General features: G+C 55.4%; 1 protein-coding gene across 4 annotated transcripts; it reads left to right on the plus strand.

The window, feature by feature from the left end:
- Positions 1-1,584: 1,584 nt before the first annotated feature.
- CCDC130 (coiled-coil domain containing 130) lies at positions 1,585-14,136 on the plus strand. 4 transcript variants are annotated; one of them, XM_032396179.1, is made up of 11 exons: positions 1,644-2,383; positions 3,816-3,874; positions 3,969-4,168; positions 5,422-5,475; positions 6,713-6,795; positions 8,195-8,250; positions 9,602-9,662; positions 10,389-10,531; positions 10,614-10,786; positions 12,751-12,889; positions 13,033-14,136. In XM_032396179.1, the coding sequence occupies exons 3-11, from the start codon at positions 4,166-4,168 to the stop codon at positions 13,512-13,514; spliced, it is 1,194 nt and encodes a 397-aa protein (XP_032252070.1). In that variant the 5' UTR covers positions 1,644-2,383; positions 3,816-3,874; positions 3,969-4,165; the 3' UTR covers positions 13,515-14,136. The 4 variants fall into 4 exon arrangements, with proteins under 4 accessions (XP_032252071.1, XP_032252073.1, XP_032252070.1 ...); XM_032396181.1 differs by having other exon boundaries at positions 1,644-2,056; XM_032396180.1 differs by lacking the exons at positions 1,644-2,383; positions 3,816-3,874 and adding an exon at positions 1,585-1,634.
- The last annotated feature ends 267 nt before the right edge of the window (positions 14,137-14,403 follow it).

Consider the following 14,403-nt stretch of genomic DNA (forward strand, 5'->3'; position numbering starts at 1 on the left):
TGGAGCCCCACATTGGGCTCCTTGCTCAGTGGGGAGCCTGCTTCTGCAGCTCTGCAGCTCCATCTTGTCCATCAGGATCTGTGAGCATTATTCTGCCCCGCCCCCCCTTCTCTGCTTCGTTCCTTTTCATCCAGCTCAGGAGTCACCCTTCCCAGGGGTCCCGTCTCACTCCTCTCACCCCCAAACACTCCACTCTTGTTAAAGATTCTTCTGAGTTCCCATGGCCCTCAGATTTAAGGCAGACAACCCAAAGCAGCACAGCTCAGAGGTCAAAGAAACAAGGGGTACCATCAGCAGATGGAAGTCAAATCCTCCACCCCTCACTAGCTGTGTGACTTTGGGCCAGTTACTTAACCCCTCTGGGCCTGTCCCCTCATCTGCAAAATGGGAAAACTAGAGAATCCATTTCCTAGGAGCAGCATTCCCCAAGATGATACATGTAAGTGAGTGGTGAGCAATGATGAACGATGCCTGGAGAATTATGAGCACTCAATATGCAGCACCATGATCACATGAAAGCCAACTTGTGTGGGCTTTAGAACAGGGCCTGGCAGCAAATAATGTAGTAGTAGTAGTAGTATTGTCAGCATTTCTCGCACTGCCCTTGATAAATTGCCAGTTGAAGTGTCTGCGTCAACAGAGGAAAGGGTGTATCATTTGCTCTCTGAATCTCATACAACAGGCACCTAATAAACGGCTGTTGAATGACCAAATGAAGAAACAGACTCTGTTGGGCCCTACAGGGCATGAAAGTAAACTCAAAAGCCACTCCCCTGTGCAGAAGGCACATCCAGGCTGGTCTGAAGACTCCAAGGCAAGGGCCCGCCCACTTCCTCTGCAAAGGGCCAGATAGTAAATTTTTGAGGCTGCGTGGGTCACACGCTGTCTATTGCAACCATTGAACTCTGCTCTTGTAGTGGGAAAGCAGCCATGGACAATTGGGTAAATGAATGGGCATGGCTGTCTTCCAATACTATTTTATTTATGGGCACTAAAATTTGAACTTCATAGTATTTTCACAAGTCACAAAAGGTAATTCTTTTGATTTTTTTCCCCCACAACCGTTTAAAAATGAAAAAAAAAAAAGAAAGAAAAAAAATGGACTAAGCCTCGGTGGCTTAGTCAGTTAAAGGTGGGGGATTCTTGATTTCAGCTCAGGTCCTGATCTCAGGGTCCTGAGATCAAGCACCGCTTGGGGCTCTGTGCTCAACACCGAGTCTGCTTGTCCCTCCACATCCCCCCCCCCCGACTTGTGCACTCTCTCTCTCTCTCAAATAAATAAATAAAAATAAAAATGGAAAAATAATTCTTAGATCGCTAGCCGTTCAAAAGTAACGAGCAGGTTCGATCTCCCGCTTCGCCCAGGCTGAGAGTGCTCCCCGGAAACCTGGCCTCGCACTGGGCCAGGCAGGGCGGGCGGGGCCTGGGAAGCAGCGTGATGCCCCACAGTTGGGAAGGGAAAGCTCGGATTGGTCCACTCCTTTTGGCATTTAGCCAATCAAATCAGCGCGGCGCTGCCTCTTAGCCCCGCCTCGCGCCAGCGTCCGCGTTACGCGGAGAGTGTGCCACGCCCCCTTGCGCGCCCAGCACTCACTTCCGGGCACTGGCACGGCGTGACGTCAGGAGGAGGGCAGGTAAGTACGCGCGGGCGGAGGGGCGGTCAGGCCCGGTGAGGGCCCGGGGTCTGGTCGTTGCTTCACCCGATCTCGGAGCCGCCCGGTGGGGGACGAGCGCACTGGGGGCCGCGGGGCTCTGCGGTTGTGGGCCCATGTCCGGAGCCGGCTACGGTCCCAGCCGCGACCCCCGACTGAAATCCCCGGGCCCCGGCCGCGACTACAGTCCCAGCCCCGGGCCATACTATGCCTGAAGGGCCCTTAGGTTTTCTTCTCTGAAAAATGGGACCAGTGAGCCCCTACCTCACTGGGTTATGGTGAAGATTTGGATGCTTGTAAAACGGTTTGGCATGAGAAATAATCGAAGGTACCAACATACAACTCTGCATCAGGCGCTGGACTAAGTACTTCAACTCACTGAGTTTTGACAGCGACCCTATCAGGTTGATACTTTTATAAACCCTCTTTATAGATGAGAGGACTGAAGCTCAGAGAGAAATGCTTTGCCAAAAGTCGAAACGCTAGCAGGCAGAGTCGGGATCCAAGCACTGTGCCCTAAGCCAGTGGGGTTTATAATTACTCCTGACACCAAGAACTAGAGATTTCTATACATTCATCCTGTAGCCCCACCTGTGCCAGTCACTGCGGTGGTAAAACCCCTGTAAGAGCCCCAGCTCCTGAAAATGGGGTACCCTGCAAACATTTCCCAGTGTCTTATTTTATTCACAGCAACCCCAGAAAGTCCTGTCACCATCACAGACTCTTTACAGGTGAGGAAATATAAGTTCAGAGATGCTCAGACACTGGCTGAAGTCACCCAGTTAGGAAGGAGTGGAGCTGGGATGCAGGCGCAGGGAACTGTGCCCCAAAGCCTGAGTGAGCGCTTCGCTGTTTTGTTGGCAAAAGCATTTTTAGGTTGGAAGTGACCTTGGGAAAATCGGGTCCAGGGACACACTTTACAGCTGGAGGATCTGAGGTGAATGGATGTTCAGGGTCATGGCAGAACAGTGTACATCTGGAACTTTGCACCCCAGCTTTGCCTCTGATCCTGGGAAGTTTCTTAAGCCCCCATGTCCTCATTCATCAACTAGGGATAATAGTGACATAAAACAGACGAAACGAGGCAGTGATGTCGGAGTCGGTACAGCGCCTGGCATGCAGTAACTGGTAGACAGTACACAGCTAGTTGGCAGAAACAATTAGATACTTCCTGACTCTAGCACAGGGAGCCAACAGACTACACCCACAGGCCAAAACCAGGCCACTGCCTGGTTCTGTACGGGCTGACAGCTAAGAATGGTTTTGACTTCATAGGTAGTTGGGAAAAAGCAAAAGGAAGTATATTTTGTGACAGGTAACAACCACGTGAAATTCAAAATTCAGTGTCCATAAATAAAGTTTTGATGAAATGCAGCTGACACCCATTTACATATTGTCGGCAGCCTCTTTCTAGCTATGACGGCAGAGTTGAGTCATTGGGACAGAGGCAGTTGGGTCCGCATAGTCAGAGATACTTACTATCTGGTCCTTGATAGAGAAAATTCGCCAGTCTCCTTTCTAGAATACGCTTCAGTCCCTCGTAGCGTCTCTCTTTGGTGTCAAGTAGAACTTCCTTTTATTTGACCTAAAAGTCTCTCCTGCAAACATACAGGAGGAGGGAGGTCGCCCACCCCCAGCTTAAGGAGCCGTGTGTCTGATACCCGTGTCACCTGCGCTGTCTTAGGGGAGTGGTTCACACAGTCAGCATTTATCAGGGGCTAGGCACTGTCCCAGGTGCTGGAGTTACAGCACAGTGTGACCTGGCGGAGAAGACAGACGGTAGACGAGTAAACCGCCACAGGGCCATGTGATAGGAACCCCAGGGAAGAAGCGACTTTAGATCAGGTAGTCAGATGAGGCCTCTGACAGAGATGATGTTTGAGCTGAGGCCTGTGACAGAGAACAGACAGCTGGTGGAAGAGCGTTCAAGGCAGTTGGCCTGCACCTGCTGAGGCTTTGAAGGCAGCCAGGGAGCCAGCACGACGGGAACAGAGTGAGGGAGAGGGAGAGGGGTAAGAGGCACGCTTGGAGAGGCAGGCAGGGGCCCCACAGGCTATGGGGAGGGGTCGGACTTGATTCTCCAACCGATGGCAATCACTGGAGGGGTTTAAGCAGGAGAATTTATATTTTAAGATCTCTTTCTGGTCCCTGTGGGGAAAACAGACTGGGGCAGTCAAGAGCAGAGCCAGAAGACCAGGGAGGAGGCAGCTGCGCTGGTCCAGGTAAGCGATGATGGAGGCCACAGAAGGATGAGAAGTGTCAGGTGTGAAATATATGTTGGATGGAGAGTGAACAGGACACTATCTTTCTAAACAGACAAACACCGCTCTTTGGAGGATCGTCTAAGCTGCCGACATCACACACAGCCCACAGCATCTTCTCCGGGAAGCCGTGGCCCCTCCACCAGGCTCCCCGGGAGGGCAGGACTGGGCAGGGGTTGACACTGCACAATCCGTGTCTCATCTTTTCAGATCAGCCGTGTTGAGGGCGAGGACCAGTAGGCAGCTGCCAAGATGGTGAGTGGACAGCCTTGTGCTCATTGGGTTTCTCTTCTGGTCTTCGTCAGGCCCCCAAAGTAGCTCTTTCCCTCCCTGTCCCCAAGCTGTAAGGTGGTATTTCCAAACTCTGGATCATGATCTTTTTGGTGCAGTGGTTCTCAAACTTTGCCATGCACTAAAATCGTCCAGGCAGCTTTTTTCTTTTCTTTTTTCTTTTGATTTTGTTTTTTAAAGAGGTGAAATTCATTAACTGTTGTAGAGTGTGTGACTTAGTGGTATTTAGTATTTTCATAGTGTGGCACAGCCACCACCTTTATCTAGTTCCAAAGCGTTTCCCTCTCCCCAAAAAGGAAATCCTGTCCCCATGAGCAGTCACTCCCCAGCCCCCCTCCCCCAGCCCCTGGCAGCCACCAGCCTGCTTCCTGTCTACATGGACTCGTCCATTTGGGACATTCCCTGTAAGTGGAATCATACAATATGTGGCCTTTCGTGTGTGGCTTCTTTCACCGAACCTAATGTTTTTGAGGTTCATCCATATTGCAGCAGGAATCAGAACTTCATTCCATGTTATGGCTGAGTAATATTCCCCCATCTGGATCGGCCACATTCTTTGTATCCGTTCATCCACTGATGAACATTTGAGTTGTTTCCACCGTTTGGCTGTTGTAACTAGTGCTGCTGTGGGCATGCGTGCACAAGGATTTGTTCAAACACCTGTTTTGCAAGATGCCTTTTAAAAGCCCCATGTCCCGGCACCACACCCCAGAGCAGACCCTGTCAGGAGAACTTCTAGGGGTGGGGGCCAGGCATCAGTATTTTAGAAACTCCTCAGCGGGATGTAATGTTCAGCCAGGTTTGAGACCCACTGCTTTGGTGGGTGATGAGGTCAGTTTATTGGGGGGCTGCCAGCATTGAAAAGCAAGACCCTCCCAGCCGGGGTAAGTGTTCTTTCACAAAACCCACACCGGGCTTCGCTCTATTACATGTGCGTGTGCTCGGTGGTAGTGTTAAATGTGGCTTTGCTGTCGGTCATGGTCCCCAAAACACTGAACGCCCTTGCCTTAGGAGAGTCTGGTTCTCGTGGAGTTTTCCGCAGTGATGATGGTGGTTCGCCAGTTCCCAAGTCACAGTCTCCATTCGGACCCTCAGAGCCCAGGGCTTCTCTAGGATGTCCCTCAGGCTTCCTCGTCTGGGTCCTGCCCCTCGAGGCTGCACGACGAGGTCTCCTCCAGGACACCCTCTCTGATTCACGTCTCTCTTCTGCTTCCCAGGGTGAAAGGAAAGGTGTAAACAAGTACTACCCTCCGGATTTCAATCCTGAAAAGGTAAGGGCAGGTTCCCTTCCCTGTGTCCACACTAGCAAAGAGACTCCATAGCAGGGGCCGCAGAGCACATCATCCGCCCCTGGGGTCAGAGCCGTGGCTGCAGAGCGTGGGTGGCCTCTGAGGGCTCACTGCCGTGCACTTGTCACATGGGGCTCAGGACAGTCTTTGTTCCCAGTGGTAAATGTGGCTGTGTCATCATTGACCTTTTACTCCGGGCCCAGCTTGGCGTGTTTGCAGCGAAGGTCAGGAGGAGGTCCAGCACACGTGCTCTGTGTCAGACCCCCTCGCTCTTCCAGGTCCACCTCCTCTGGCTTCCTCTTTGTTCCCTCGGCTCTTCCCTCTGCCTGGAATCCCTTCTGACCACAGGTTCCTTCCCTCCCTTCAGGTCTCTCCCCACAGAGGGCCTGCCTGACCACCATCTCGTCCTCTATCGCATCACCTAGTGCCTTATTTCTCTTTGTAGCCCTTATAACTCCCTGATGCACTATCATTTCATTTGGATATCGTCCCTCTCCCCCTCTAGAACGTCTGCCTAAAGGCAGAGATGTCCATCCATCTCGTTCACAGCTGTGGTCCCACATTGTAGGCACTGTGTAAGGGCCTGGGGACAGATTGTCCCGGCTATGTGATCCCGGGCACGTGACTGGGCTTGCTGTGCCAGTTTCCCCATATGTCAAAAGGGGGAACTAAAAATCAGCCCCACGTCACAGGATCCTTAAGGGGTTAAAACGAGATGACGCAGGGTGCCTGGCTGGCTCAGTCCATAGAGCTGTGACTCTTTGATCTCGGGGTCGTGAGTTCGAGCCCCCATTGGGCAGAGAGATGACTTAAAAATAAAATCTTAAAGTAACCTTTAAAAAAAAAAACAAAGGAAAAAAACAAAATGAGGCCCGTGAAGTGCCCAGTAAGCGCTGACCAGTGCTGTCCCCTCACCTCAGCGTCCCCACAACACCAGAGGCGATTACAGTCACCGTCCCCAGTCGACAGATGGGGGAAACCGAGGCTCGGCAGGCAAAAGGCAACATCACTCCCCCGGGTCACGTAGCTCTTTCAACTCCTAAATGGAAGAGCAAAGATTCAAACTCATGTATTCCTGCTTCCAACCCCACTTGCTTCCCCAAGGCCTCAGTGCCTCACGCTTTGCTCTTGGCACTTGCCGCAGGACACGAGCAGGCGGCCTCTCGGCCGGGGAGAGCCGGCGTGGCTGTGCTGATCCGCTCCCTTGTCCCCCCCACAGCATGGCTCCCTGAACCAGTACCACAGCAGCCACCCGCTGCGGGAGCGGGCTCGGAAGCTGTCACAGGGCATCCTCATCATCAGGTAAGGCCCCAGCACCACCTGGGGACCCCTGCGCTTTGCACCACCTGGCATCGGGCTCTAGGGGAATTCAGCGCCCCTGATTTTGTCCAGTGTGGCAGGGTCTTAATTCCAGAAAGCGGGAAGTCGCTCTATCCATCAGCTATTGCCGTGTAACCAAATGATAAACACGTAGTGTGTGTTGCTCACAATTGTGCGGCTCAGCTGGACGCCTCTGTTGGCCTTGCCTGGACTTGGCTGACTCGGGCTGGGCTCTCTCACCTGTTCAGGGGTCGCCTGCCTGGCGACTGGCTGGGCCGGCACGACTGGGCTCTGCTCCACGTGTGTCTCATCCTCCGGTTAGCTAGCCTGGGCTGGTTCACACGGCAGCGCCCAGGTTCCAGAAGGGAGCGAGCACAGGCATGCAATGACTCTTGAGGCCAAGCCCCGGAGCAGGCACGCCGTCCCTTCCGGCTCAGTGATTGCCCAAAGCCAGTCGTGTTGCAGGGGGTGGGGGCGTGGTAATTCATCCACCTCTTGACAGGAAGCATTGCAGAGTCACACTGCAAAGGGCACAGATATGGGGAGGATAAAGAATCCCAGCCGTGACTGCCATCGAGCCAGGACAGTGGCCCTTCCCGCAGGGCTCTCCTTTGGTGTGTGGCCCGCTCCCCAGTGGCCCAGCCACGACAGGAAGCAGAAGCCAGGCTGTGGTGCCTTGAAGGACGAGCCCTTGTCTGCTTTGTGGACTCTGACCTCCGTCTCTGCGGTGCAGCCTGGGCCTGAGCGGAGGATCCAACGACAATCATGGGAGGCGGGAATGTCGATGGAAGAAGAATCAAGATCCGAGCGCCAGCAGTGACCTCGGGAGGCACGGAGCTGAAGGGCGCCCCGGAACAGCCTCCGCACCTCCAGCCCCAGAGCCCGCCACACTCAGCCGCCACAGGCCTGTGCACGCCACCTGCTCCCACTCTTGTCTGTGGGGCCCTCCGCTCGTACCACAGGGTCTTTACTTCACCTCATTATTCATCACTTCGTGGTATTTTAAAATGGAAGCTCTGTCACTCCTGCACACGGACGGCCAGATCAGTGTCGCAAATAGAACCGTGGAAAGAAATCCAGGGACCGTACAGCAACCCAGCTACGCTCTGGTTGGGCCACTGCTCCGCTCAGCTCGCTTCCCCCTCTGCTCCAGTTGGTTTAGCTGACAGGGTGAGGCGTGAAGACAGGGCCACACCGGCGGAGACTCACCCGGACGGGGTGAGCCCGCGGGAGAGCAGGATGACAGGACCGGCCTGGCTGTAGGAACGCCCACCGCTCTCTGTCCTCCCCACGCCGCGGGCTGTGGCAGGAGGCACGGGCGCGCAGACCCAGGCAGGCCCCAAGCAGACAGGTGCCGATCAGCCATTTTCTGTTTGCGTAGGTTTGAGATGCCCTATAACATCTGGTGTGATGGCTGCAAGAACCACATCGGCATGGGTGAGCTTCGCCTGCCCTTCCGCTCCTCACCCCACCTCCGATCGTTCAGCCCTGCAGACGGCGAGCCCCTTCCCTGCCGGGCCCGTGAGAGACCGTCTCCACCAGGGGCCCCTGATCAGGAATTGGAGAGGAGATAGGCATCCCAGTGACCGGTGGGTTGTGGAGAGCAGTGAGGAGGCCCGGCTTTGCCACTTCCTAGCTCGGGGACCCTCAGTGGGTGACTTGGTCTCTGTGTGCCTCAGTTTACTCAGCCATAAATTCAGATGGTATGAGCGCCCCACCTGTGTGGCATACGAAGTACGTAGCACACAGCACACATGAGGGCTCATAAACTCAAACTGCCACTGCCCTTGCTGTTACCTTTAGCGTCTGGACCCCTGTCCATGCCACAGATGGACGGACGGACAGACAGACATGGGCCCGTGGTCCCATGGGCAGCTCTGAGACCGCAGGCCAGTGACTTGACCCACCTGGCTTCCGTTTCCAACTCTGTGATACAGGGACCCTCAGCTCTTCATGCAGCGCCTGGCCCAGGACAGCAGGTCGCTCTGTAAATAGGAGTGGTGGCTCTTGGCACAAGGGTCCAGCCCTCTCACAGGGACCACGGAAGAGCAGAAGGAGGGGCTGGGCCACCCCACTGCTGAGGAGGATGAGTGACACTCTCTCCTCGCCAGTAGGTCCCCCTGATCAGACCCAGCCAGGGGCATCTGCAGCGAAGTCCACCAGGTGCTCAGGGGACAGAAACAGGGTGCAGCCTGACACCAGAGGCAGGCCACCCTCAGGGCCATGAACCGAAGCAGCCACCAGGAAAGGAAAACTCAGGCCACACCACCCACCAGCCCAAGCTCTATTTTTGTAGTTTAAGCTGTTTTCACCCAGTGAGCAATATTAAGCAGATCAAGAGTATATATCATCTAATTAGTGAAAAAACAAAAAACACAAGACGTTAATAATAAAAGCCAACCCTTCTTGAGCACCTGCCACGTCCCAGGCTTTATGCTAAGTGATCTGTGAGTACTGTTAGTTCTGTGATTCTCACAACAGCGCTGCGTGGTAGGTGTTATAGTCTTCCCTATTGAACAGATGGGGAAACTGAGGCCCAGAGGGCCAAAGTAGCCGGCCTAGGGTCGCCTAGCTGGAATGTGGTAAGAGTCTGGATTTGAACCTGGACCCTCCTGCTGGCCACCCACCCTCCTCTGCGGCTTGAGCACCTGTCATGGAGCCTGGACGTGGCTCTTTCCCACCTTGAATTTTAGGGCCCTCCACAGGTGTCTCTGGAGGAATACCACCCCTTTCTGCCCCCCACCCAGGGAAAAGATGCTGAGCCTCCATTCTCTCCCTCTCCTCCCAGGTGTTCGCTACAATGCAGAAAAGAAGAAGGTTGGCAATTACTACACAACCCCAATTTACAGGTACAGGGGGCCTGGTTGGTGTCTCAGAGGGATGCATCAGATAGCTGCAGGGCGAGGGGGGCTCCAGAGGAGTCCGAGTAGAAGGTCAGCCATTCCGTGATGGCCATTTCCTGCGGTCCTTTCCTGGAAACTGTCCCGGTCTGTCAATCAGGGCACATCCCCTCTGCCTAGAACCCTCCATGGCTCCCACCTTTCTCAGAGTAAAAGCCTGAGCCCTCCCCATGGCCCACAAGGCCTTGCACGCTCGGCCTGGTCCCCTCCCTATCCTCACCTCCCCCCCCTCTCCCCCTCGAGGTCCCTCACACACCCCAGAAAGACCCCCTCCTTGGGTTTCTGCTCCAACACCGCCTCTGAGAGAGGCCTTTTCCAAAGCAGCGCTCACCACCTGACACTGGTTGCTCGTGCATTTGCTGCCAGTGTGGCCCCTGCTGGAATGTCAGTCCCTCCAAGAGCAGGCTGGCATCCTTCACTGCTGTGTCCCCAGCAGCTGCCGCCCAGCCTGCCTCGGCAGGGTTTGTTGAATACGTGAGTGAAAAATGAACAAACACCAGACAGCAAGTCAGTTCTGGGCTGATAGGACAGTGTGTCTCACCCACGGCCCTAACCCCAGATGCAGAGCTTGGTGTGTAGTAGGTGCTCAGTGAACACTTGTCGCGTGACGCGCACAAACAGAAGGAAGCAGGCAGGGGTGACGGGTGGCCTGACTTCCGCCTTCTGCCCACCCAGGTTCCGGATGAAATGTCACCTCTGTGTCAACTACATCGAGATGCAGACGGACCCCGCCAACTGTGACTACGTGATTGTGAGCGGCGCCCAGCGCAAGGAGGAGCGCTGGGACATGGTGGACAATGAGCAGGTGCTGACGACAGGTGAGCACAGGGCGTGGGCCCCAAGGCCAGCCATGAGGCCGAGCGGGAGCCTGAAGGCCCTGCCGCCTTCTGGCTATTACAGAGCACGAGAAGAAGCAGAAACTGGAGACGGATGCCATGTTCCGCCTGGAGCACGGCGAGGCTGACCGGAGCACACTCAAGAAGGCCCTCCCCACCCTGAGCCACATCCAGGAGGCCCAGAGCGCCTGGAAGGATGACTTCGCGCTCAACAGCATGCTGCGGAAGAGGTTCCGGGTGAGTGGGGGCGGGACCACAAGGGAGCGGGGGTTGCCGACTTTGGAAGGGGGAGAATGCAGGGGCAGCCCTCGCCACACCACATCCTAGCTCTGAGCCTCAGTTTCCCCATCTCACCGCGTCCCTACCTCAGGGCACCCATGGGGAGCCCCAGCTTGCCACGCACTTACCTACTGCTCAGCTCGTAACACATATTTCATGGATCCACTCATCTATCCCAAAACGAAGTCCATAGATCATCAGCCCACCCCTACGTAATTGCCAGAATCAACTCTGCAGTGCCCTGTGGTTAAAAAAAAAAAAATTTTTTTTTTAAGGGAAAGTCACCTACAATGAAATGTAATCGTGCATATTTCAGTATACGAATGTTTGGCCAAGACCCCTGCCCTGGCGTGGAGAGTCGCTGAGGGTACAGGGGCAAACGCTGACTCCTGTCCCCAGGGACACAGTCCTGGCTCGAGGACACCCCGGGGCCCTGCTGTCAGTGACCACAATGGCTTCTGAAGTTGTACCAAAGAGACCGGGTGGTGCCACGTCACAGGGAGTCAGGGCCCAGGGTCAGATGGGTGTACCATGAATGGATTTTTCACCCTCTCGGGCATCTGGCGGGGCACCAGAAAATCCTGCAGGACGTGAGAACCTTCCCTCTTCCCTCACTCTGTGAGGCGCCTTGTGCCCCCCCAGGCAGGCAGGAGCTTCCCCAGCAACCCCCATAGAGCGCAGACTGTCACCATCCTACAGCTCCTGTCCCTTCCTGCTTCCTTTGCTGATTGTTCTGTGGTCATTATTAAGAGTAAAACTGCTAGTTTTCTTACTAATTATTTGTTATCAAGAACATATGCTTCCAGCCGAGCCTGTGCCCTGAGCTGTGTCCCCTGCCTTCTGGGCATCTCCCCATGAGGTGTATAAGGACCCTCAAACATACAAGCCCCCATCTGGCCCTAAGCCACCCACCCGCATCTTCCCCTTCTCGGCAATGGAGGCATCTCTGTCCTTCCAGGGGCTCAGGCCCCAAAACCTGGAGTTGACCTTGACTCCCCCTCACCCCTGTTTCCTGTTGGCAAATTTTTCAGGGTCTGACCACTCCCACAGCCCCCATCATCTCCTGCCTGGACCAGCACAGTCTCTCAGCCCTGGTCTCCAGGCGCTCGCCCCCACACCCCACCCCCACACACAATCTGTTCCCCACATGGCCACTAGGAGGCATCTGTGAATACCTGAGTCATTTCACATCTCTCTGCTTAGAATCCTCCATGGCTCCCACTTAAAATAGAAGCCAAAGTCCTCCCCATGGCCCACAGCCCGAATGATCTCACCTCCCCCCTCCCTACTGTCTCCACCTTTTCAATCACTTTATTCCAGCCACACTGGCCTCCTCACTGTTCCTCAACCACTCCAAGCACACCTCTGCTTCTGGGCATTTGCACAGGCTGTTCCTTCTACCTTGGAACACTTTTCCACCAGATATGCACTTAACTCCTTCATTCAGACATCTTTTCTCAAACGTGACCTTCTCGGGGAGACCTTGCCTGACCCTTCCCTCCGTCCTGCACCACATTTACAGTTGAACCCCTCACTCCCTACCTCCTTCCCAGCATTCTTTTTCTCCTCGCCACTTTGTCTCTCTCACCCACTAGAATGTCAGCCGCGTGAGGCCAAGGGTTTGTGTCTGCTCACTGCTGTATCCCCAGTGCCTAGAACAAGGCCTGGTACAAGCTGGCCGTTCTGTGAATATTCATGGGATGGATGAGCAGAGGACTGAACAGTGCGCGTATTAATGACGCTTGCATCTTGCACTTGCCGAGTGACTTCTGCATCCTGGGCCCTGTGGGAGGCCCTTTCCTCGAATGAGCTTGAAGAGGAGGAAGCTGAGCAGAGGGACACAGCCCAGGTCAGCGGGCAAGGAAGAGGCAGGTCTTTGACACCCAGCATACCTTTCCCCCTCCCCGTCCCCCGCCACACAGGAAAAGAAAAAAGCCATGCAGGAAGAAGAAGAGAGGGACCAGGCGCTGCAGGCTAAGGCGAGCCTGGCCATCCCACTGGTGCCCGAGACGGAGGACGACCGCAGGCTGGCCGCCCTGCTCAAGTTCCACACCCTGGACTGTGCGTGGGGAGCCAGCAGGCAGGGGCGGGGGGTGGGTACTGGGCAGGCAGAGATGGGGGTCCCCGGTCACGAGTGGGCCGTGGCAGGCCAAGGCAGGGGGCAGCTTTGGACCTCCTTCCCTCTCTTCCCTCCCAACCCCCAGCCTACGAGGACAAGCAGAAACTCAAGCGGACAGAGATCATCAGCCGCTCCTGGTTCCCCTCCACCCCGGGACCCGCCACCAGCAGCAGCAAAGCCGGCAGCGTCCTGAAGAAGCTGGCCCAGAACCGCAGATCAGCACTCGTCTGCTCTCCCATCACTGTAGGAGACCTGGGCATCGTGCGACGGCGGTCCCGGGAGGTCTCAGAGAGACCCCAGCACGCAGCGGAGACCCCCAAGCCTGGGGAAACATGGGTGCCAGAGGGGAACACCCAGGACGGGCCCACATGCCCCCGAGACTGCTCTCCAGAGACAGCTGAGACCCCCAAGAGCAGGGGGCCTCGGGGGCAGGAAGGGAAGTGTCAGGACAGGCCCCAGTCCCCACCAGGCTCCTCTCAGGAGGTGGCCACCCCCCAGGACACGCCACACCCGTGCAACCTCAGCTCCTCTCTTGTGGCTGATTACTCTGACTCCGAGAGCGAGTGAGCAGTTCTGGGGACCGCACCTGCTCCAGAGGCTGCGACGGGCCCAGGAGGCGCCTCAGACTGCAGCCCTGCTTGCCCACCAGCCCTTGGAGAGCTCAGACGCTGCCCCTCCCCAGACCTCGCCTTCCCGCAGCAGGGAAGATATTTATTTGGTCCTGGAGAGGGTGTTTGTGCCTTGTGGGACAACATCCCAACATTAAAGCGCTGCTTCTTTGTCCCTGCCTCAGGTTGCTAGATGAGCCCAGGGGCTGTCTCCCCCACCCCCACCCACCTGAGCTTCGGGGACTCTCATCAGCCAGTGTGATGCTGCTGCCGCAGCTGTGGCCCCAGCCATGATCCCCACCCGTCCTGATGAGGGTTTCAAGGTGGAGGCTCCGGTTGGTCTGCAATCCGAGCCGACTTCCCAGAGGAGGCAGCACAGGCTGAGGGTGAAGGGTGGGAAGGGAACCAGACCGCAGGAACCCCACAGAGAAGGCTGGGGGCTGGGAACATAGGTGGTGCCTGAAGCACCTGGGCCTGGAGTATGCAAGTGTGGGGTTTTCATTATCCCCAGCCTGTGGGGATGCCTTGGAAGGTCGTGAACGAGCTCCCCTTCCCCTTCCCTACCATGATGCATCTTTTGAAGGGAACTGGCAAACTGAGCAGAAAAGGGCTCAGAAACAGCAGGGCATCCACCCAGAGATGCTGCCTGCCCCCTCCCCCGAAACCGTGGAAAAGGAAGATCATTTAACAAGTTTTTTTTTTTTTTTTTGAAAATTTTTTTTTTTTTTATTTTTTTTTTTTTAAAGATTTTATTTATTTATTTGAGAGAGAGAGAATGAGAGACAGAGAGCATGAGAGGGAGGAGGGTCAGAGGGAGAAGCAGACTCCCTGACGAGCAGGGAGCCCGA

The sequence above is a fragment of the Phoca vitulina genome, unplaced genomic scaffold (genome assembly GCF_004348235.1).
Source record: "Phoca vitulina isolate PV1807 unplaced genomic scaffold, GSC_HSeal_1.0 scaffold89, whole genome shotgun sequence".
In the NCBI taxonomy this organism is placed as follows: Eukaryota; Metazoa; Chordata; class Mammalia; order Carnivora; family Phocidae; genus Phoca; species Phoca vitulina.